Source organism: Botryllus schlosseri, chromosome 12 (assembly GCF_051294905.1).
Source record: "Botryllus schlosseri isolate E-star chromosome 12, Bs_hap1, whole genome shotgun sequence".
Lineage (NCBI taxonomy): Eukaryota > Metazoa > Chordata > Ascidiacea > Stolidobranchia > Styelidae > Botryllus > Botryllus schlosseri.
The window spans coordinates 17245217-17268717 of record NC_137247.1 but is presented as its reverse complement, the minus strand read 5'-3'; the positions used below and the strand labels follow the sequence as shown (position 1 = coordinate 17268717).

The 23501-nt window shown below is 40.9% G+C and overlaps 1 protein-coding gene and 1 long non-coding RNA gene across 3 annotated transcripts in view; both read right to left on the bottom strand.

Annotated features, from left to right (window-relative positions):
- Positions 1-23501, bottom strand: part of LOC145451758 (uncharacterized) — a 197782-nt gene that overhangs the window by 21803 nt on the left and 152478 nt on the right. For both annotated transcript variants that reach the window (XM_080329994.1, XM_080329995.1), the window contains exons 11-13: positions 21309-21476; positions 16057-16224; positions 3111-3278 (exon numbers count right to left, since the gene is read on the bottom strand). In XM_080329994.1, coding sequence (XP_080186120.1) covers positions 3111-3278; positions 16057-16224; positions 21309-21476 — 504 coding nt within the window. The remainder of the gene's footprint in view (positions 1-3110; positions 3279-16056; positions 16225-21308; positions 21477-23501) is intronic.
- On the bottom strand, positions 5833-6580 carry LOC145452943 (uncharacterized). The gene is made up of 2 exons (XR_013919596.1): positions 6165-6580; positions 5833-5982 (listed from the first exon to the last, which is right to left on the bottom strand). It is a non-coding gene; the product is annotated as an uncharacterized LOC145452943 (long non-coding RNA).

The window sequence follows — 23501 nt, the reverse complement described above, 5'->3', positions numbered from 1 at the left end:
GGGGCGCTGGGCTCAGGGGGCGATAAGGAGGCGCTGAAGAAAAATGGCTTTGCCGTAGATGATGTGGTAGTAGAACATATCCTGAATGAGTATTCATAACAAATTAACATTCCACGAAACATGTCTAATACCGAAATATGTGGTTGCGCTACGCGACGATGTTTGCTACATATGTTTTCCTAAATGTATAGTTGACTGTACTGGGTTATTATAGTTCATGTAAAACGAATTGCACGTACTTTTCGATCGCCAAATTCCCGTTATGTTAAAACACTGCCGTCACGCTTCCTAGGGATATTTTCAACAAAATGTTTCGCATTAGGTATTATATCCCGCAGCGCACAGCGTGTGAAAATCGAAGAAGGAGGCACTGTATATCACTTTTGATAGTGACAGCCCCTTGTACATAGAATAGGTTTGAGAGCTACAAAATTAAATCGTCAGAATATTTCTTCATCGTATCATAAAGGATGATACTATCTCGTGTTGCGGTTCACAACCTCACATGAACGTTACATAATATGAGTTTGTTTCGAATACATTCGTGTTAAAATACAGTATACAGTACAGTATACAGTACTAAATGCAATGTGAGCAGATATATGCATCCCGTATTTAGTTGACTTAGTTATAGTTACAGAAAGCATTAAGACAAAATCCAAAACCCTCAATTTCCCCATATTGCCAATCGCCGATGTGAATTCGGTACGGTTCGAACCAAAGGGTATGAGACCGTACCCGATTGTTGTTATAACAACCTGGATTTGACCCTGAATACACCACACATAATTAATATACGGTTTATTATAGACGAATGGTCCTCGAGCGCGATCAAAGCGCGGGATATTTCCAATACCGAAGTCCCAAGAAGACCGACTGAACTTTGACATCTTACCAAGACCAAAACTGCAGACCTGCAACCCAAACCCCCAATCGGTTAGCTCGAAGGGTGCCCTAAATTATTTCGGTGAATGAAAATAAATTAAACATCATGTTTTGACGACTCCCCCACGGAAGAATAAGCGTAATTATAGAAAATAGAAAAAGGCATTTCGGCGTCGGGCATTACCACGCCTCGATGCACGAAGACATGAAGTTCCGGTGAATATGGGACTCCGAGAAGTGTGACAAAAAGATAGCCAGCGAGAAAACCTTAGCCGAAGAGGATTGACCTTATGTTGAGCGTAAACTTCGATGGATATAAGTCTCATTTTACATAGGTGCTAAATCGCTCGTGCCGAATTATCATGTCGTCGTAATCTGCACCCCATAGGACAAATAACATCCATCAGAGAAAATGATTTGCCAGTGACAAAATACCAATCGTGAATCGTGTGCTTACTTTAGTTCAATACGTTTATGCGTTTCAATATCTTTTCACTATATATAGCTGACGAGAGGTAACAAAATAACATGTAACAATTTAATTGTACCAACGGGTACGCCCGAATATGTTCAATTATTAATTACGTGGCCTTCATTTTCCAATACAACAGTTCATTCAGCGCTACTGGTAAATCTGATGTCGTGGGCTGAGAGGATAAAAAGTTTATAAAGACATATATATGCATTTACAACCTATTTCATCCGTGCAATATAGAAAATCTTGGCCCCCAGGGCAACCAGGCCACATAAAGAAGCTGACCCTCGAAATCACGCGACGGGGTTCTTAGGGAGCGAAGCCTCATGAGTTTGGTTTATCACGCTATGGGTCCCCAGGATAATCGTTTTTAGGGGGCTGACGAAGTGCTGTTACGGCCCTCCCTCTCACCCATTGTTTTTATTACAGTCAGGGCCGTAACAGCACTTCCTCAGGACCCCCCAAAACGTTGGTCTTGGGGCCCCCATAGGGTGATAAACGCGAAAATTTTCGATAATTCATCATGAAATCGGTAAAGAAGATCGGGAATTGCATATACATTGCTATCAATTTCTTGTCCTGTCTGCCAACGAAATCAGATTTGACGGTAGAGCTGAGTGAGGTGTCTTTGAAACTGTACAGCCCGTAAATAATAATCACACATCTTCGGGCGGGCGGACTTGTTGGTATGACTTCAGTATACATGATGTTATTTCGTGACCTCCTGTCTGCTATATCAAAAAATATAGAATTGCCGAAACGAACTAAACTAAAAGATCACACGATTTCAAATTTGTATTTCATCACCGGCTTCACCGAGCGAGATAATGTAAAGGTGATGCGTCCGGCTTCTCGTGCGGTAGGTCGTGGGTTCGATCCCTGGCCGGGTTATACCAAAGACCCGAAAATTGGTATCCGCAGCTATCTTGCTAGGCGCAGAGCAATCACAGATAGCATGGAGGAAAAAAAAATGGGGGCGCAGGCTAGATGACCTCACGGCCGTATCGCAACTCCGTCGTCAAAGCATCTCGATGGTGCAGGCGAAAAAGAATATCATCTCTCTCTCTTTCCCTGCGGGATGGTATCTTGTGAGTTTGTGTGATTGCCAAGACAGGGACATTCGGCGCCAGTCATTTAGGCACCTATCGACGATTACACCTATATGCATTTGGTATAAGTTTTCGGTCAGCATAAGGGCAGTCCTTCTCGGCCAAGGTTATCTCGCTACCGATCGTTCTGGCACACTTCTTGGGAGTCGCATGTTACATGGCCTGCCATGCCATGATGCGTCGTGGCCCGGTATAATGGCCAACGCCGATATGCCCATTGCTATAACTCTTGCGTATATAATCAAGATATTTGGCAACTTGAAAAGGTTGCATAAATTTTCAAAAAATACTCTAAAATTTATGCTAATTCACGAAATAATTTGGGCCCCCTTCGAGCTCGCCTCCCCCTAATTGGGGTTTTGGGGTGCGGCATTTACGGCCCTGATTACAGTCCTTACAGATAGACCTACAACACAAAGACACTTGTCGGAGTCGAGACTCCAACCAACAACCATTGGTGCTGTGACGGTGTCAATATGCACACTGTGTCACTCGGTTCCCCGTATACCAGACAGGTATTTTGTGAGGAACTTGTTCTTCGCTTCATTTCAGCTCCTATGACTATATAATGATTTATACGTACGTCAAGGTTTTTGTATTTCAAGAACGTATGAGATGAATATGAAAATCGTTATTCTTACTGTGACTTGACTTTCTTGGAAGCTCTTCCGGAACGATTCCAGTTTTTCCTTTGACAGATTACATTCGGAGAATGCTACACGAGTGCTTCTACACGCTTTGACTATCATCGCGACGTCAGAATACGCGTTCAGAGACATTTTTGGTTCTATGAAGATCAGTCCCTGAAACTGGGTGAGAATAAAAGTTTACAAATTATATTTTGCAGGTATTCTGATCAAGGTATGCACAAAAATGAACACGTGAATTAGCCTACTAAAAAGCTTACAATAACAAAGTCATAACATGGTGTCACTAGGCTATTGCAGCAATTATAGTTAACCATATGCCAAAATGATTTCTTGTAATCTTGTCGCAGAGCGTGGCTGTTTTTAGTACTGTATTACATGTTGCTGTTGTTGTTAATAACGCATATAATTGGCGCTTGCAACTCGTGGTTATTTGCGCCCACACAGTAAATTTCATAATTGCATAATGGCTTCTTTGTTTTCGGCTCATTTGCTGCCCCCTTTCACGAGTTCGGCTCTCTCTTCGTCTGGGCTTTTCAATGCGCTGTATTACAGCGGAATCGGCGATGAGGAGCCCAGATTAACCTCCGACACATAGAAACATGGCAGAGCCGAGACTCGAACCATCAACCATCGATGTCGTGACTACAGCGTTTAACCAACTGCGCCACTCGCTTCCCCACTGAAGTACATGTATTCTTTCTTTAGTGAGAACGCTCATTACAATGCCCCATGACATTTAGGCAGGCATCTTTAACATTAATTAGCCTAAGTTGTAGGTAGAATTGAAATCGATGGAGAATAATTATCCGCTTTAAGGTTGGACAATTGATATATTCTGACTTAACAACCCAATCACGACGTTTAAAGGTCAACTATATCGACCAATACAACTTTGGCTCATTCTGCAGAGTTTTTCATTCTGATTCCAAAAATATACCTCATACCTTCTAAAATTAAGTATTTCTTGAGATATCGCAGTGCAAACTGCCGACTTCTGAGAAACGGTTGTAAAATCAGCAACCGTGTCGATGACGTACTACCAGGATGTTTTGCCGAAACATGGAAAACTGAATGGGATGTCTACTTTAAGTCAATCGTAGGTTGTTGTCTTCGCCTAAACTGCCTGATGCTTCGTTGTTTTGATCCGTCGTGCCCGACTGGAGTTTTCCATCTTCATTTTATGGTACTTTAGGTTCTTATAATTTGCGAGGCCCAGTGTACAACAGGGAGTACAGAAGCGAACGTGCAAGGCAAGTATCAAGTTCTGTTTACATATCATGTATTGATTCCATGGAAACGCCACCTCTTTAGGGTGAGGGCGGCTAGCTACTGTCGCTGTGTATAGGGTTTATTACAACAGTGTATTCACACCATATTATAGCATATAACGTTGACTTCCTATTGGAATGATGTCGAGTGTCTATAAGCTCGTGTAAGAGCTGGTAACTGACAACCTCCAAACCTTCATGAACCTGCTAACCACAAGCAGATATCATTCGATCTGGCTTTCATTCGATCAGAGACAACGGCAGTCAACTATTGTAGGGTGTTGCAATTTATACCGCTGATACAGCTATGAGACAGATGTGAGACACCTGCGCTTGCGGGACCATGTGATAATATCCAACATTGTGTTTCCACGCCATATTAGGAAACGAATAAGACTTCCGATTGTAATGATCACGAGTCTATATAAGCGCATGTTTAGTTGACTCGAGATGAGACTTCATGCTAACCTACTGAATTACGTTTAATAAACTGTGTATGAACAATATATCTGTACGAAGAACTACAACGCAGGACATTCTCTCAGTTAAGTACTCAGACAGCCTCAGCCTATATTGGACTGGACATCATTCTGCCTGAGTTATATTCACAGAGACATAACCTTATAAAGTTGTTGCACTACCCAGCACTTCAATGAAAACAGATGCAGAGAGCGGAAGAAAATCAAGTCCGGATAGACGTTTTTTGCAGTAAAACATGTAAAATACAAGGAAGGCTGTCTTGTTAATAAAAGTGCTCATCGATGTACAGTATTGTTGAGTAAGCTGCTGTAGTCATTGATTACTTGGAGGAGAACTTTGTCATCACACTTCCTCTACCACAAATGATACTGTACAAAGGTGAAGAACGAGTTCTGAAGTCACATCTATCATTGAATCGTTGACCACGAGGTGTGACCAGAACCCCTTCCCTCATTGCTGCTGCACGCGCACGATGGCAACGAGATCAAGCCATCAGATAGCAGAGAACTTAGTTCGGCACATCATGATGACGTCGCATCACGGGAGGTAATTGTTATTTCAACCTCACTTTCCCTAACTACTACATAGTTTTGTAACTTCAAACAACTACCCCTGATATAGGCTTACTTAAAAACCCTTGTTCTTGCTGCTGGCTTTCACTTTGGATATTGAACCGGTGTTAGAAAAAAAAAGTAAATCGAGTGTTAGTGAGTGTATATTATTGAATTTATGCGGTAAATGATTATTTCAGCGACGTTGACAATCCTGGCTGAGGGCATCATGCTGAAGCATATAACATCAAAAAAAGAAAAATCGCTGAAAAATCCTGGAAATAGCAAGACTTATTCACACAGATTTATTGGGATTATTTCCTTCTATGACATTATAATTCTTGCGATTCTGTATGTAGTAAAACCTAATAAAAGATTCTGACTGTTCTATATGTATTCGAATCGAGTAAAAGCTTTCGAGTAAAGTCATTTTATTACATACAAAGATGAAGTGAGGGTAGCGGACTGTGTGAGAACTGATCAGCGGTGTCGAAATACTCCGAATCCAGTGCATGCGGCGGAGCTGAATTCCTGTCTGAGTGAATCTAGTCGGCTCGAGCGTCTCTGAAAAGTCGATATGTACTAGTTATATGCATCAGTCCTCAACCTTAGATCCTCAGCATACCGCAAAATCGTACATGCATACAGTACACTAATTGTTTCAGACGTGCAATACCAATCATTTGGCAAAACGGTACGGTACTTTCGTCGTCCAGGAATGCCCAAGTAATTGTTCAATGGCTTACCTCTACATGGGAATTCCTCAATAGTGTCAGAATCAGATTTACTAGACACCGTGTCGCTATCAGTTGACTCCACAGCTTCTGCAGAGGTTGAAATTATCCCACTTCAATACATACACCACAGCCGCAGCATCAGAAATCCTCCTGGTACTACGTCATCGACATGGTTAATTGATTTTCCTACCGTTTTGGTCTGAGGTGGTATTTTGCGACTTTTGCTGCTCGATATCTCAGAACATACTTGATTTTAGAAGGTATGAGGTATATTTTTGGAATCAGCATGTAAAACTCTGCATAATGAGCCAAAGTTGTTTTGGTCGATATAGTTGACCTTTAAAAGCAAATCGTACTCTCATTAGGTCTTTTCATAGCAATCCTTATATCCCTTCTTGATATGTGTTAAAGCTGATGTCCCAAGCGTAATGGCAATCGCCTGATTAGGAAGTAATCGCAGTCGCAATCGATTTCTTCGAACTATTCACCACATGACTGTATATTACAGTGGTTTCCAACGTGGGCGATTTGGCGGTCTAGGGGGTCGAAAATGACGAAGGGGGCGATAGGGGGCGAAAATGGACAAAGGGGGCGACAGGGGGAGAAAATAGCGAAGGGGACGATAACGCGTCAGAACGGCTAACCTTTTTTTTAGTCAACTTACGGAAACGGGAATTTAGTTGCAAAAGAGTCTCGTATTCTACATCGAGCCGGAAAGTTGACCTTGTTTTTAGTCAACCCGCCGGTGATTACAGTTTGTATGTCCATCTTCGGTACACAAAATTTGGGGGGCGATGATCGGTGTTGAGCTTGAAAAGGGGGCGATGAGTCGAAAAATGTTGGGAACCACTGAAATATTCCAACAGAATTACACGGCACAAGTCCCCTCTCAACTATCAGTCAATAGTCATGCAGCTGTATACCACAAAAAAAGTATTGGCATTGACATCGTCCAGTAACAACACTCACTGTTCTCTGCCGCTAGAGTGAACCAACGTAGGTCCAATTCAAACATTTGAGCGATGGGCTTGCGTCGTATACAAACAAATTTTCAGTCAGACATGGACGACTAAAAAATTTCCAGCCTTTCCAAATTGGACTACAATTAGAATTTGAGCTACCAATTGTTTTCGAAATTAGACTAAAATGAGATTAGAGATACACGATGTTTTCCGAATGGATCAGAATTGGAATTAGCCTATAGCTACGCGGTTGTTTCCCAAATTACATTAGAATTAATATTACTGAGTTTGCCGAAACTGGGATATTTAATAAAATTCCGAATGAGAAAGAAATACAGAGAAATTCAAATTCAGTTCCTATCAAATCAGAGTTCATTCTTATAAGCATCAAAAGGATGAACATCTGTAGCCTACACTGAGCATGACTGACCTCGCACCATACTTTTCTCCTACTTGACTCAAAACTCTTTACGATGGGGCTGATGTTGCAGTCATGCCTTATGCCTACGAGTACTTGAGCAACAACTTTGAGATGAGGATAGGAATTTTCTCTTTTCCAATAATCCAAACAACCAAGTACATTCACCACCGCTCTGAGGCGTAATATTTTATTTTAACTTCATCCACTAATATATTTTCTTTGCCTAGATCTGAAGGGATCTTTCAAATTTTTCTTGATGCAGTTGAGGACATAAAAGTAACAAGCCTGTGTTACGGTGTCTGTTTTCTCCGCTGCTGCTCTGTTTGTTATCGAAACTAGAATATTGGTAACAGAGTAAAAGGTACTATGCATGCATGACTACTATTCGACACAATAACAACTATAAATGTACTGTATAAGCCAGTGTCTCTAACACTTTTTTGAGCTACCTCCCCCTGGACAACGAATAAAGTGCCACCGTCCCGACACCCCCTCACCATTACAAGCAGGGCTTTGGAGCAGCCGTAAATTTAAACTGCTCCAGCTCCGGATCCGGAGCTTTCTTCTATCATACATTAGCTCCGGCTCCAGCTCCGGATCCGCATTTTTACCACTGCTCCAGCTCCAGCTCCGGTTCCGGCTCTGAAATTATCGAATGGGCCTGTCTATATCAGGGGTGGCCAAACCGCGGGCCAAATGTGTCCCGCGAGAGGGTTTTGCGTGGCCCGCGAGGTAATTTCCTATTATATTATCAAAAATGAATTTCTCAGATTGTGAACTTGCAATGCCAACCAAAAATGACAAGTCTGGCTGCGACACTTGGGATATTGATGACTACAATATCAGTTCCGACGCATTGACAGATTCAGGGAGATATGAGATTTTATGACTTTTACACATATTCTTACCAAAAGATAGCCTTTTACAATCAAGTGAAATGTCATATTTAACGGATGCTACAGATACTTTTCCGGTTCAATTTATGCTTTCACTACGTGTAGTTGGATTTAAGCCACAGTCCGAAGGTGAATTTACAGAAAAACCACGTGGTAGCTTATCCACAAACAATGGCGACCTTGAGGCTAAAACGCCTACCCCATCTGTGGGGTAAAACGCCCCACCCCTCAAGTCTAGTAAATGTGGACTGAGTAGTCGTTTATGGGTTCATCAAGAATGCTTTCTCGGAGAACGTCACTCCCATCAAATTTGCTATTCAGCTGTGGAATATAGGCTATTCCTCCGACTAAACAAGATATATCTCAATAACTTCCGACTTGTTTTTGACTTTCATGATCAGTTGGCATTTCTGGGTGAAATTTGTTTATAAAATATCCGGTACGCCATGATGAGGCGGAGAAGCATGTATATGGATTAAATATTTATCGGTTACTGAGTGGTATGCTATATTTAATAGGGTATAATTAGGTAAAAGCCATTGGAGGCGTTTTGCCCCACCCCTGAAACAAATCGTCAAATTGGTGGACATAGATGAATGATAATTTTACATATGATAATTGATACTTGGACTTTCCATACGATCGTGGTAGAGTGGGGACGATATCTCGCGCGCAAATTCCGAAATTCAACCCATTTCGACCAGTTTGGTGGATATTATGACGTTTCCCGCTTAGGGTAGGCGCGCTGCCCCACTCAAGTCTAGTTGGCACCAGAGTTGGATCAATTGTAATTTGTAATTGTAATTGAATGTAATTAATTACATTTTTCAATGTAATTGTAATGTAATTGTAATTGAACCATTTTTATTTTGTGTAATTGTAATTGTAATTGTAATTTGACAAAAATGTTGCTCAATTACAATTTCAATTACATTAAATTGCTATTGAGACCTGACAAGCACAACATAAAATAATTGACTTATAATGCATTCTCTTTAAATGTCGACAAGGAATTTGATGGATCCATTCGCGGAAGCCCTTGACTGCGCCCTTGCAGGCGAAGTTTTGTATTTTTACCGCTATGCTGGCCTCGGCTGCCATTGTATACAATTATTAGATTACTAACCAACGGATGGATTCGCAGCACGTGACTCACGATTGAATACGCCGAGAAGCGAACTGCTGAGCCGGCTAAAACAGCAGAATTGATAGTTCGATTGCTGGCGATCCAAGCGTCGAAATTTGATATGCATGGTCCTAATCGCACTGATTCCGCAATAAAAGTATATTTCCAGGCAATGGTACCATCCCAAAATAGTCGTGAAAGTCTGGGAATCGGCATTGTTCTGAACAATCGCTGGGCGTAATTGGTCATTGTTGTGGTCATGCTCCTGCGGCGCTCTCACTTTTCAGAACAGTCGGCCTTAAACGGCTATTTTGGAGCAGTTACATTGCCCTGACGAGATTTTAATTTGTATTTTCGGAATTAGTGTATAAATAGCTTACGATAAAGACCAGATGCATCAAATTTAGACGCTTGGATCGCCAGCTCTAGGACTACAAAGTTTGCTGCTTTTAGCCGGCTCTGCAGTACGTTTGTCGGTTCATTCATCCGTGACTCACATCTTGCGCATCTATCCGTGGGCTGGCAATCTACAGTACGATTTCAGATCACGATGCTGCACCGTTACTTCGTCTGGCTAACTAACCAGACCACTGGATATTATATAACGTCTTATCTGAAAAAGCACGGTTTTGTTTTTACTCCTCATCCTAATTCCTACGTCCCTCGATAAAAATAATGATATTTCTTTATTTATATAATATATATACGCAAATCCAACACGTGCATATATTATAATACATTTTTCAACGACATACTGCATACTGGAATAGTTCGAAAACGTTTTTTCTTTTTATAAATTAATGGGTATATGCGCATCATGAATGAAACATGAATACTTGAATTGTTGTTAATTAGTTAATTACGACGCTACGGTTGTCAAGGAGCACGGTTGAATTTATGATTATTCAATTACATGTTCAACAGCAGCAATTGTAATTGTAATTGTAATGTAATTGAAGCATGCAAGGAGTAATTGTAATTGTAATTGTAATTTGATATTTTTAGGATGGAGTAATTGTAATTGTAATGTAATTGAAACATGCATGAAAGTAATTGTAATTGTAATTGTAATTGAACTGAAATAATGTAATTGATCCAACTCTGGTTGGCACTACGATGTATTTCTGTAGCCGTGTGGACTGTAAAAAAACGACAAGATTACAGTTGAATGTTTATTTCTTCATCAACAATAGAATTAGGAGAGGAAATAAAATATTTAGTAACATATACTTAAATGTAATTCCGAAACACTGCTGTGTTTATAAATGCAGTGCCATCAATGGCAATGAAATGTGGAAGAACAGTTCTTTCCCTTCATTTCCTTCCAACGCAAAGGACAGGAAGTATTGGGAATGCAGAGTAATAAGGCATGACTTGAAGCCTATACTTCCACAAGCTTCATTTGCTCCTACCACTTTTGCAAGGAAGATTTTGCTGCTAGTGCATTAGATACACCAATACAGTTTAGAAAATCACGTCTAAAGAGAGGTGCGATTCCCAGTCACAATCTCCGTGGTGAAGCACAAGATACGCGCATTGCAAAAAGGCGGACATTGAACTCCATGCGTGGTCAACTGTCTTCCTCCAATGCTGTGGATTATTCCTATTCAAGAACTAGTTCTGTTGAAGATATAGAGATATATGTTAGTCTAGCTCCGTTACGAATAACAAATTGAATTTTTTGGCAATAAAGAATAGAGAAATGCGAGTTCGAATTATGACTTTAGTACTTGGCTGATCATAACATCCAGATAAAATTCCTGGAGTTTGGGGATGTTTTGTTTCCAGTCAGGGTCTCTTGATACTTTGCAAATCCGCATATCTTTTGTAGTCCAAACAGAAAAATGTGCCCAGTCACTATTTGTGACATACATTTGGGCCTGAATTTGATGCCAGTAAGAGATATTTACTTGTAATCATCCAGCAGCAGTCAAATAAGAGATCTTTTTGTGTGATATCTGCCCAAGTTCGAATCTCATGAGCTCATCGACTGTTGTTACGATATCTCCAGCGGCACTTTATCTCAATCACACCAACTGCCGATACGGTCTGCTCAGGCAGAATCATCTATCAGGTGAAGGAGTCATATATCCACATGGAAAAAGAACACGTTCAGTCTTTACTACATTCACATGAGTGATGCTACATAGTAGCCTACATATAGTAGTCTTGAATAGCCCTTTCTTCGTGCTATAAGCGCCACATAATGAATCCCTGTTCATACTGCACTGTCCCTAAAGTGATTTGAAAAGAGATGGATGATTTGGAGTACCTGCTGTCTTGTTCCTCTCAACACAGTCGAAAACCCCACCAAAATTGCTACTTGTGAGTCGAAGAGCCCTGTATTTGCCCAATTCTGCACATTCTTTCTGTTCTGATGTCCTATTGGCAAGGTACTTAGGTTTAACATACGTCCTCTTTTAAGAGGATTTGTCCTCTTTTTTGACTTTTTTGAAAGTGTCCTCGGAGGACGCCCTTTTGTCCTCTTTTTTTAGATTTTGTCCTCTTTTTTGAAAATTTAGGCAGATTTAGAGCAAATTGCGAGTGATATGCCGCATATTAGCACAGAAGTGAAGCTCCGGCGGGTATTTCGGAGTGAAAAACGGTGATTTTATCTCTGAGCGAAAAGATGAACTTTTTTTTTTAGTTATCCACCTGGCAATGTGGAGTAAAAAACGTTATTTTGAGCTCTGAGCAGAAGTGATGACCTTTTTTTAGTCAACCGATCACAAAGTGGGAAAAATTAACCGGTTTTTCAGAATTTGACTCTGGTTTTGCAAGTTGTAAATTTCTGAGAAAGTGTCCTCTTTTTTGATTTCCAAAATATGGTAAGCCTAAAGCTACCTAATCTGCATATGACTAACTTTGTTGGCTTCGAACCATAAGATTCAGGTGATGGCTTTGAAGATTCCATTTGAAGGTTAAACGATGGGGATTCTAAATCAGGATCACCAGATGACAATGTAGGATTTGTATGTGCAGCATCCACAACATTGGAGGAAGACAGTTCATGACACTGCATGGTAGTGGTAGGAGCGTATGAAGCTTATTGAAGTAGGCTTGAATTCCTGCCTTCTTGCTCTGCATTCTTAAGCCTTCCTGTACTTTCCGTTGGAAGAAAATGAAGGGAAAGAACTGTTCTTCCACAGTTCATTGCCATTGGTGGCACTGCATTTATAAACACAGCAGTGTTTCGGAATTAGATTTAAGTATATGTTACTAAATATTTTATTTCCTTTCCTAATTCCATTATTGATGAAGAAATAAACATTTACCTGTAATCTTGTCGTTTTTACACAGTCCCCTCGGCTATAAGAATACATCGTAGTGCAAACTAGGCTTAGGTAAATGCAGCGTCCTCCGTTGCTGCGCCGCTTCTATGGCCATTGTCTCTCGACCAATCAGCGTAAAGTTAGGTTTACGGCCGTATATTATAGCATCTTATGAAATACGTCGGAGCCGGAGCTTGTTCGCGCTTGCGCATTTCATTTGTTAATCCTGATTTTATAATCATTTGTAATCAAGCCTTTTCTGATAGGCTGTTCTTACCGCTATATAAAGCGTCTGCGAACCACCATTTGTTGGTTATTTACGTTGACGCAAAATTAATTGTAAATCTTACATTAGTTACGTTTATCTCAATTCTGTTACGTTCGTCGGCCGTATGTTGCTGTTGCTGTGCTAAGTGTCAGCTATCTTCATCAAGTTGTATGTTGCTGTTGCTGCACTACGTGTCTGCTATCTTCATCAATTGGATGTTGCTGTTGCTACACTTCGTCAGCTATCTTCATTCGGCTTCGACTGGAGCGTGCTATTATGTTATTAAAGTTATGGAACACGCGTATGAATTACAACGATTAGCATCCGTAGATAACCCCATAGACAGGCTTCTGCGCCTATAATCGGCAGCGCAGGATTCGGACTGTCGCGCAGAAACAATTTACAATTAATTTGCAATTTGCAATCAATTCGCCGGTGGAAGGTTTCCGTCGAATGTTCTCTACATTGAAGAGGGCGTTTTCTTCGTGGACGGAGCGGATGATTGCGATGTTTCCACAGTCTATGTTCACCGTTTCGAGAATCAGGAGCTCAAGTTCCATTTCGTCAGTTCAGTTTTCGTATTCCAACAACGCGTTGATCTCGTCTACAGCATTCTCCGTTTGTCTGAAAGTCACATCGATTGCATGGCTGCCACATTCAGGATAATTGCAAAGATAGCAGCGCAATTGCGTGGAGAGTATATTCTTCTCTCTACAGATGATATCACCAGGGACCATATTCACTCGGGTGCTTGAGTCACAGTTGCCGACAGAGATGCACAGACGTTGGATGCGGAAGATTGGTCCGTTGCGTGAATGCGACGAAGACGTAGGTTCTGTGTTGTGTGATTCCATTTCAACAGAAACGACCTCTTGGAGATGAATGAGAACTCTACCTGACGATGAAGCTGATTGGCATTCAAGGCAGCATAGGGTCGAGACGGAACAATTTATCTGCACATACATTGATTCCTCTGCGCAGTCGCTTCAGTTTCGCCCTCGCTACCGTTCCCTCCATGTATTAACGCTCATCGTCTGTTAGATTTGTGTCAGGCACCTCGCACCGAAAAGGTAATTTGGCTATTTGAGAAAATGTGCCGACCAAAGCCTGAAAAATTGTTATGATTCCGAAATATTCATTTCGAGCTGTTGCACGTTGCGGGGACTCCTCTGAGATTATTTTGACTTCTCCGATGGTGACGAATTTTCGAGATTGTGATACGATTCATCCGACATCGAGAGTCATCATCACGCGCTGGAGTGAAACAGTCCAAGTTGAGTCGCGTTCGCTTGTCTGCGTTCATTCATTGTGATTTATTCTCGTAGCTTGTAGACATGCTGAACGCCTCGTTACCAATTCAAAGTGATCTATTATCATCGCTTGTGTAGAGTTGCTGACTGCTTCCATATTTATTCCAAATAATATATTCTTCTCGCCTGTAGAGATGTCGAACGCCACCCTACCATTTAAAAAGTGATTCATTCTCATCGCTTGTAGAGCTGGTGAACGCCTTTCTGCTATTTAGGGTGATATATAAAGAATGTATTTTGGATCGGAGGTTCAGCAGCTCTTTGTATGTTGGTCATTGTACAATCTGACTTTGCCTTGTACAATCTCACTTTGCCTATGTGGATGATGATTCGAGTGATTCGGAACGTGTATTACATTGACAACTCTGTTGACTGGGATCAGTCAAATGGGGGAGTGTTCGCGCTTGCGCATTTCATTTGTTAATCCTGATTTTATAATCATTTGTAATCAAGCCTTTTCTGATAGGCTGTTCTTACCGCTATATAAAGCGTCTGCGAACCACCATTTGTTGGTTATTTACGTTGACGCAAAATTAATTGTAAATCTTACATTAGTTACGTTTATCTCAATTCTGTTACGTTCGTCGGCCGTATGTTGCTGTTGCTGTGCTAAGTGTCAGCTATCTTCATCAAGTTGTATGTTGCTGTTGCTGCACTACGTGTCTGCAATCTTCATCAATTGGATGTTGCTGTTGCTACACTATTCGTCAGCTATCTTCATTCGGCTTCGACTGGAGCGTGCTATTATGTTATTAAAGTTATGGAACACGCGTATGAATTACAACGATTAGCATCCGTAGATAACCCCATAGACAGGCTTCTGCGCCTATAATCGGCAGCGCAGGATTCGGACTGTCGCGCAGAAACAGAGCTACTCCTCAAATAACGGGCTCCAGCTCCGGCTCCGGCTGAATTTTATGTAGAGCTCCGGCTCCGGCTCCAGCTCCGGTGAAAATGCACGGCTCCGGGGCTCCGGCTCCGGGCTCCGGATCCGGATGCGGCTTCAAAGCCCTGATGCCAAGTCATGAAACGAAAGTTGTTCTGCATTTAATACACCTAATAAAGAGACGGATGAAGCTGGTGTATCGTTATCATCATTCTCGTCATATCGAGTCGGAATTTTTATAGGAACAATCTCATTCTAAAATCCCCAGTGTTCACTTCATGTAGGCCTAATGGCAAGTCGCTTTCTTCTGTGAGTTAGAAACTTGGTCACGGCGCTGAGAAAACGTTCTTTAAAATGTGAGGGGGAATGGAAACGACGAAAATGCGAACCCAAATCCAGTGATCCAATCCAATTAAATCGTTTGCGTAGTAACAATATTGTCCAAATCTTGTTATGATATATATTTTATTGTCAACTTGCGAGGGCACCATATTGTGTGAATTGGTGTCAGCTATGAAATTGGGTGTGGATCCGTACTGTTTCATTTCATAATAATCGGGCCAAGTTTCCATGTCGCCAATGCGGAAATCATTTTCAAAAACAACATCATGATATTTGACCATCATATCATCTCACAGCAGAGCAATTCAGTGGGCATTATATTTGCAGCAGTCGAAGAAAGATAAAAGGCCGTTTGTTCATTATTTTTTACAATTTATTTTGAAACAAACTGAATATACTTTACATTAAATGTACTCACAGTTATATCCTTTTCTTTACATCCAGTGTAGAATTTAGAAAGCTTCTCCCTCGTCAATTCACACTCTTGGAAACATATATTTTCGCAATCTAAGGTCTTGAGTGTAAAGGCGATTTCGTGGTATTCGTCGGCTGACATATTGGCATCCATTATATGCAGCTTCGAGAGCTATGAGTAAGATTGCATTCAAAACAAACGGTGTTTTAAAACACTTTGTTCAATTTTTTTTTCAAGTTGTAAAATTATGCCATAATTGTGTAAATAGGGGAGATGTGGTACCGATGGATCAAAAATTGCAAAATGATCTCTGGCCCTCAAATCTTCAGCCGAGAATAGCAGATCTTTTGCTTTCTCAACATTTCGATACAAGCTCTACCTATCGCGGACATTTACATGAATATACGCCTTTTCAAAAAAATTTATAAACGTTTAAAATTTGTCGCTCGAACGTGTCATCGGTCCCCACCCGGTGGGTCCAAAGGCACACGACCATGGGACCTATGAGACATACGCTCTAAAACTCAAATTTGTTAACTTGTTTTGTTGTGTACTATAAGCTAAGCTACAGCAAGCCAATGAAGAATGTTTCATCGCGACCTTCAAGAATAAAATAGATTATATCAACTAAAATGTTGGCATAAAATCATGTTTTGATTTACGCCTGAACTTACAAAATTAATGCCACATACATATTACCCGGAAATCGACATTTTGACTTTCAAATACCTCGTAATAGCGATAAAACACCACAGGTAATTATGATTTACTGCCTATATATATGTAAGAGAGTTTATGTTCTTAAGTGATTAGTTGGTCCATCTATTTTGCTTGATTTAGCTATGGTACCATAGGTTCCTCACCCCATAAATATTGTAATTAACTTGAAAATAGTCCACTCGAGGATGATATTGATTCGAAAAATATGTACCATTATATACCCTGATACAAGCCCTATACTTCAAATCAAAAATTATGGCGGGTTTGTTAGTCTGAAAGGAGATATAAAAAAATGAAAACGTCGATCCAAATTTAATATACACACCCTAAAACGTAAATCATTCGTCACAGACCCCATAACTCACGCAGGTCGAATTTTTTGCATGTGAGGAAAGATTCTGTCCGCATGTAATTGTAGACAAATTCACGGGGTGTAATCATGGAATTATCATGGAGACTTTTTCAAATATTTTCGGTCCCAGTGATCCATCGGTACCACATCTCCCCTACGTTCTAACAAACATGTTGTGTGAGGCTACGGACAATTACCTCCCGATATAGCCGACGTATGATGATATGGGATGGTTGGAACCCTCTAAATAGTCGGTTTAACAGCAATAGTGTAGATATTTCGTATTGTGATAAGAAAGTTTTGCCGTGGTGTACCAGACCGGTAACGTGATATGCGCCACATTGTCTCTTTTTTCACAATTAATGAGAAATTACGAAATAATTAAATAAATAATTATACTTTGAATTAACCCAACTTCTAAACTGACGAGCCGCTGCTTTGGATACCTGACAAACGAACTGTATATATCGATCCGGTATATGCCGCTACTCGTATAACGGTAGTTCGAAATATCTGTATCAGGTGAATTGTAGACAGAATTTTATGTTCGCTTCATCTCATTCTCATAAGGTCCTACTTGAAACGGGCACCAATCGTTATTTCGCAATATTTTACTTAACATCTGGATCTTTCGTTCTAGCCATCCGCTTATACGTGGGTCGAAGATACGATCAGGACTGAAACAGAATTTAACCCCAGCCCCCCAAACGGTGTCAATAAAACTTTTGACGGGCAATACCTCACACATCCGTTTTACGACCGCATTTTTTGAAACAACTGGATAAAACGTTTTGATGAGATATGAATTCACCGTGTATTAGCTGTCAAGTACAAATATTGTTATTCCTTTCTATACCCTATCATAGGGTTACCATATTTTAGTGAAGCAAATTCCGGACACTCTTTAGCGCCCACTGGCGGATTTTAAAATGAGTTGTAACTCATTGACCGTCAATATGACGTCACACTGGCAAAGCATTCTCCATCGACTTTATACACCAGTGGTTCTTAACCTTGCCCACAGCGCCCCCCAGGGGGCGCTGGCGATTTCGAAGGGGGTCGAAAACGCTCAGGGGGCGATATGGTGGGCGCTGGGCTCAGGGGGCGGTATGGGGGGCGCTGGAGAAAAATAGCTTCGCAGTAGATGATGTGGTGATAGGACATATCCTTAATGAGTATTCAGAGCAAATTAACACCGAAAAGTTCGTTACATATAGCCTTCAAAATACAGGTTAATTGTCCATGGGCGCATAAATGACTGACACCGAATGTTCCTGTCTTGGCAATCTGAACCCCAGAAGACGAATTCCATCTGGCAGGGAAAAGTTATATGTCAGTGAAGAAATACCAATCTGAAATCGTGTGCGTCTTTTAGTTTAGTACGATTGTGCGACATCGATATTCCTGTTGGGCGATATCCCCGTTGAGCGATTCTATGTTTTTTGATATTGCAGACACGGGGTCACGAAATAACATCATGAAACGAAGTCATACCAACTGGTTCGCCCGCCCGTATATGTTTAATTATTAGTAACGGGCCCTACAGTTGCCAAGAAACCTCACAATGTTCCCTTTAACTTTTGATGAGTCTGCGCACACTCAACAACTCACTGCGCTGAGCCTTGGACAACAGTGCGTAACGACTAAAAAAAGGTAATAACCCCGGATTTGTTGTGCGCAGCGTAGATTTTCTGTGCGCAGAGACCGTGTCAGCATTGCGCCCGTGCGCAGCTTAGAGGGAACATTGCACCTCACTCAGCTCTACCGGTAAATGTATTCACGTGAGCAGAGAGAGGATAAAAATTGATCTCAATTTACATGCAATTTCCGATGATATTGAGCAATTCAATCATTAATTAGTGAAATTTTTCGCACTTCGCGCGACTAGGCGAGAATAGCTGCCTCAGCAAATGGTCACCCAATGTAGATACCTAATAGGCTATCAGCAAATAGCGGACAGCCTAATGGGGGTATGGGAGTGAAGTCCCCCGGAAGTTTGGTTTATCACCCGATGGGGGCCCAGGACCAACGTTTTTTGTTTGGGGGGGGGGCTGACAAAGTGCTGTTACGGCCCCGGTAACGAATAATTGTACCTGCGGGCACACCCAAATATGTTTAATTATTAATTACGTGCCCTTTATTTTCATATACAACAGCTCACTCAGTGCTACTGATAAATCTGATTACGTGGGCTGAGAGGATAAAAAGTTTATAGCGACTTATAATATATATGTAATTACCACCTATTCATTCATGTATTATAGAAAATTTTGGTACCTAGGGCGACCAGGCCGCACAAACTTTGCTGACCATCAAAATCAAGATATGGGGTTCGTGGGGGCGAAGCCCTCAGAAGTTCGGTTTATCACGCTATGGGTGCGCAAGGCAATCGTTTTTAGGGGGGTTGACGAAGTGCTGTTACGGCCCTCCCTCTTACTCATTGTATTTACTACATTACTTACAATATGAAGTTGGGGGTGCGCTGGAGCACGATAATTTTTGAATGGGGGCGCTGGAAGAAAAAAGGTTAAGAACCACTGGTATACACTATACAGGAATGGATTGGAACATAGGTCATGAATTGGGCCATTTGTAATGTGAGATCTGGTGATTGATACTTGCTAGGGTCCGCAATAGATTACTCCACGGGCCGGATGAAATCATCTGGCTGGCCGTGTCTGGCCTGTCAGGATTGTATTTGGCAGTCCTGCTATACTGTTAGGTCGGTGGGCTATCTGTATATGTGTTTTAATCAGATCCGAAACAACGTCTTTTCTCCCCCCCCCCCTTCCGCCCTAAAAAGCACTGATCTTGGGCCCACCATAGGATAGTCGATGTAACTTGTTGGGTACTTACTATATACATTTGGCTGTTAAATTTTATGTATGAATTCTGCCAATAATATTGATTCTTCCCTATTTCTTTCCCACTTGAAAATGTTCCGTGGCAAAGCTCAACATCATCGCGATCCCCAGATAAAGGCGAACGACACCAAGATTTGGAACCACTGTCTGTGATAGAAACATCCAATCGGACTTAACCAGCTCTAGGAATATACCGTAAGCTTATAATTGCGATTACAATCAGACTTTTTTCAGTAAATGATCGTTATTTATATTACTTTTGATTGCATTTTTGGAGAGGGTGGTGCCTGCTGCCCATACTAATATCATTATACGTTGCATTAACTCGCGCGCGGCGCGAAAAACAATTTTGAATAGCATAAATCTGCTTGAAAATAATATTGTTTATGTTGATTTACGAAAAACTTTTGAGCCTGCTTCAAGCCTTCTAAATTCCGGACATTTAGGCATATTTTAGAAATTCCTCCCGGACGCGGATTTTTCGGTGAAATTCCGGACATGTCCGGGTAATTCCGGACGTATGGCAACCCTACCCTATCAGCCCCGTGGTCAGATTTACCGGTAAACGGACGCTCGTCTCCGAAACTTTAGGGCACGTAATTCATAATGATAACATCTTCGGGTAGGTAGGTTGTCATTGTATGTTGGTAATTTACGTTTGTCTATCTGCTATATAGTCAAAAGATACTAGACCCGCACAAACGTAGCATAATATTTGGAAAACTAAAAGAAAAACCTTTTCGTGAGATGCACACAGAGATTGTCATTTCTGAACGGAGCACATCAATTTCATATGTGGCTGACCGGGTGACATTTGTATTGTGGCACTCAGATTGAGAGGACAGGACCCTCCGTCGCAACCCTTCAGCGTGGCTATGGACAATTGATCCACATTCACACAGTGTCGACCAAGGTCTTTCTGTGGTACTTCGTAAAGGCGCATGTTAGGCGAATCTGCATATGTATTGATGTGTCGTGGCGTAGTAACGACCGGCACCGAAATCCTATTTCTATAAATTATGCAATTGGTGACATAAACGGCAAATGCCATTATTACGTCTCATTTGAAAAGACTGTTTTTTCTTCCTATAATGAGAGTTTTCATCGTAATCAACTACTTCATTATTTGCTGTAATCAAAACATTGCTCCCGAGATTCTGAAGTAATTGTTATCGCAATCGATCACATTCATGAAGTAGTCACCCCATGTTTGGTCTATTTATCAGTACTGTGAATAAATAAATATAATAATAATGCCCAGTTTGTTTCAAGTACGCACGAGATGCATTGGAAAATATTCTGATACTTGAGACTCTTACCGCAACTTGACCTTCCTGGCAGCTATTTCGGAACGATTCGAGTTTTTCCTTTGACAGATCGCAGTTACTGAATGTTACATGTGGGCATTTGGTCGCTTTGACGACAGTTGCGACGTCAGAATACACGTTCGACAACATTTTGGGGTCCGTTATTGTCAGTTCCTGAAGCTGGATGAGAATAAACGTTGGCAAATTATATTTACCAAGTATTTCAGCCAAGGTATGCATAAAATTAAACACATGAATGATTGAAAAGCTTAGTTACATAAATTGGTTAATAGTTATGACTGTGTCGAAGAAGATTTTTTATAACCTTTGGCGCAGCTTGCAGATGTTTTTGGCACTGTATTATTTGCATTTTTTCGTTAATGAATGGCTGGCTAATCACAATAGAATGTCACATTCACGAATGAATATGACCAAATCAACAAATTAGTGCATATGACAGCAGTAGGCCTAATGCACGACACAAGTCTGCTTCCTCTAAGTCTAAACTATTAGCCATGCATCTGTATACCACAAAATGTTGTGGAATTGACATCTTCCAATAACAGCACTCACTGTTCTCTACCGCTAGTGAATCAACGTAGGTTGAATTCAAACATGTGGGCGGCGGGTCTGCGTCGTATATAAACGGATTTTCAGCAAGACATCTAGACCATTTTCAGCTTTTCCAAATTATATTACAATTGGAATTAGTACTACCAATTCTTTTCCAGATTAGAGTCGAATTAGAATTACTTAATTCGTGAAATCTTGGAAATTAAATGAAATTCACATTTAGAAAGAAGTACAGCAGAATTCAAGTTCAGTTCATTTCAAATCAAATTCCATTCTTATAAGTATGCAAATGGTTAATGCCTATACATCAAGCTTGACTCGCCTCGCACTATACGCTTCTGCTACATTGCTAAAAACTATTTACGATGGAGCTGACGTTGCAATCATGCCTATGACTTCTCTTTTCCAGTATTTTTTTGCTCGGTTTTGCGGTATTCATGGTGTTTGTCGACTACTATAGTCATTTACACCAGGCCGATATCCTTCTTATTTTCCGTAACTGCCGACTTATATCACGGCGCACCAGTAGTAGGGTTTGATCAAATATACGCAGGCCAATCCCAGAAGGCCACGTCGCCTTAATTGCCACGCCTACATTGCCACATCATCCGCCCATTGCCGCACCTATGGGACGCCCCTTGCTACATAATCCGCCCAATGAATTTCAATACCGATTTTCTGTGTGTATTTAGCAATATGTATTGAATAAATTGCTTCCGAGAAATAAATAACATTTTGCATAACATTAAACCACAATTTACGACCTATTTTCATTAGACGCATACAAGCGATTCCCAAAATATTATGTATATTTGTATTAGTGATAAACAACATTCATTATACGGTAGTTGATACTTTTCTCAGCTATTCTATTATGTGTATTTAGGACTAATGTCATCCGTCCATATTTTTAAACTTGATTTTATGTATAGGCCTACAAGTTACGGTCTCTGCAGGCTCCACATTTTACGACCTATTTTCCTACACATCATTACTATTTAATTAATATAAAATGCGATTCTGAGCGCTGCGACTTGATAATATTAAGCCGCGATTCGAGTTCTTGCGTTCGAAACGTACCTATTCAGTGCTAGAAGGACTTTTCGTAAATGAGCACAAATATACCAACGGACTAGCCGCAGGCGCCAAATTCTCGGCGCTATAATTAAACAATCACCTTCGCTGCAGGTACGCGATCCCTAACGTTATAAAGATAGGGACAAATTAGCCGCACTTTGAAATCTCTATGATGCATGATTCTTTGTGATAAGGACCTTGGTAACATTCAGAGTCTGCAACGATTGCTATTGAGCATAGACTAAGCTCGCTTTCAGAGTTGGAAACTAAATGCATATGAAAATTTAACTAGGTTTTCCCCGCACGAATCAAATGTAGGCCTACTCAAGTGTTTATGAGGTGGCGAATAGCTCGAAGGTTGTTGGTATGCAAGGACGTCACATAGAATTGTGGAGTTTTCTGTAAACTATAATCCAGTGATCTATTTTCAATCACTATACTTTTATTAATCTGAACTAAGTATTGTTATTAGGCAAACCCCGGGAATGTATCCTCTGATAAAAGCAGGAGTAATTCGTTATCCGTGAAATAAATAAATAGCGCGCAATATGAGCG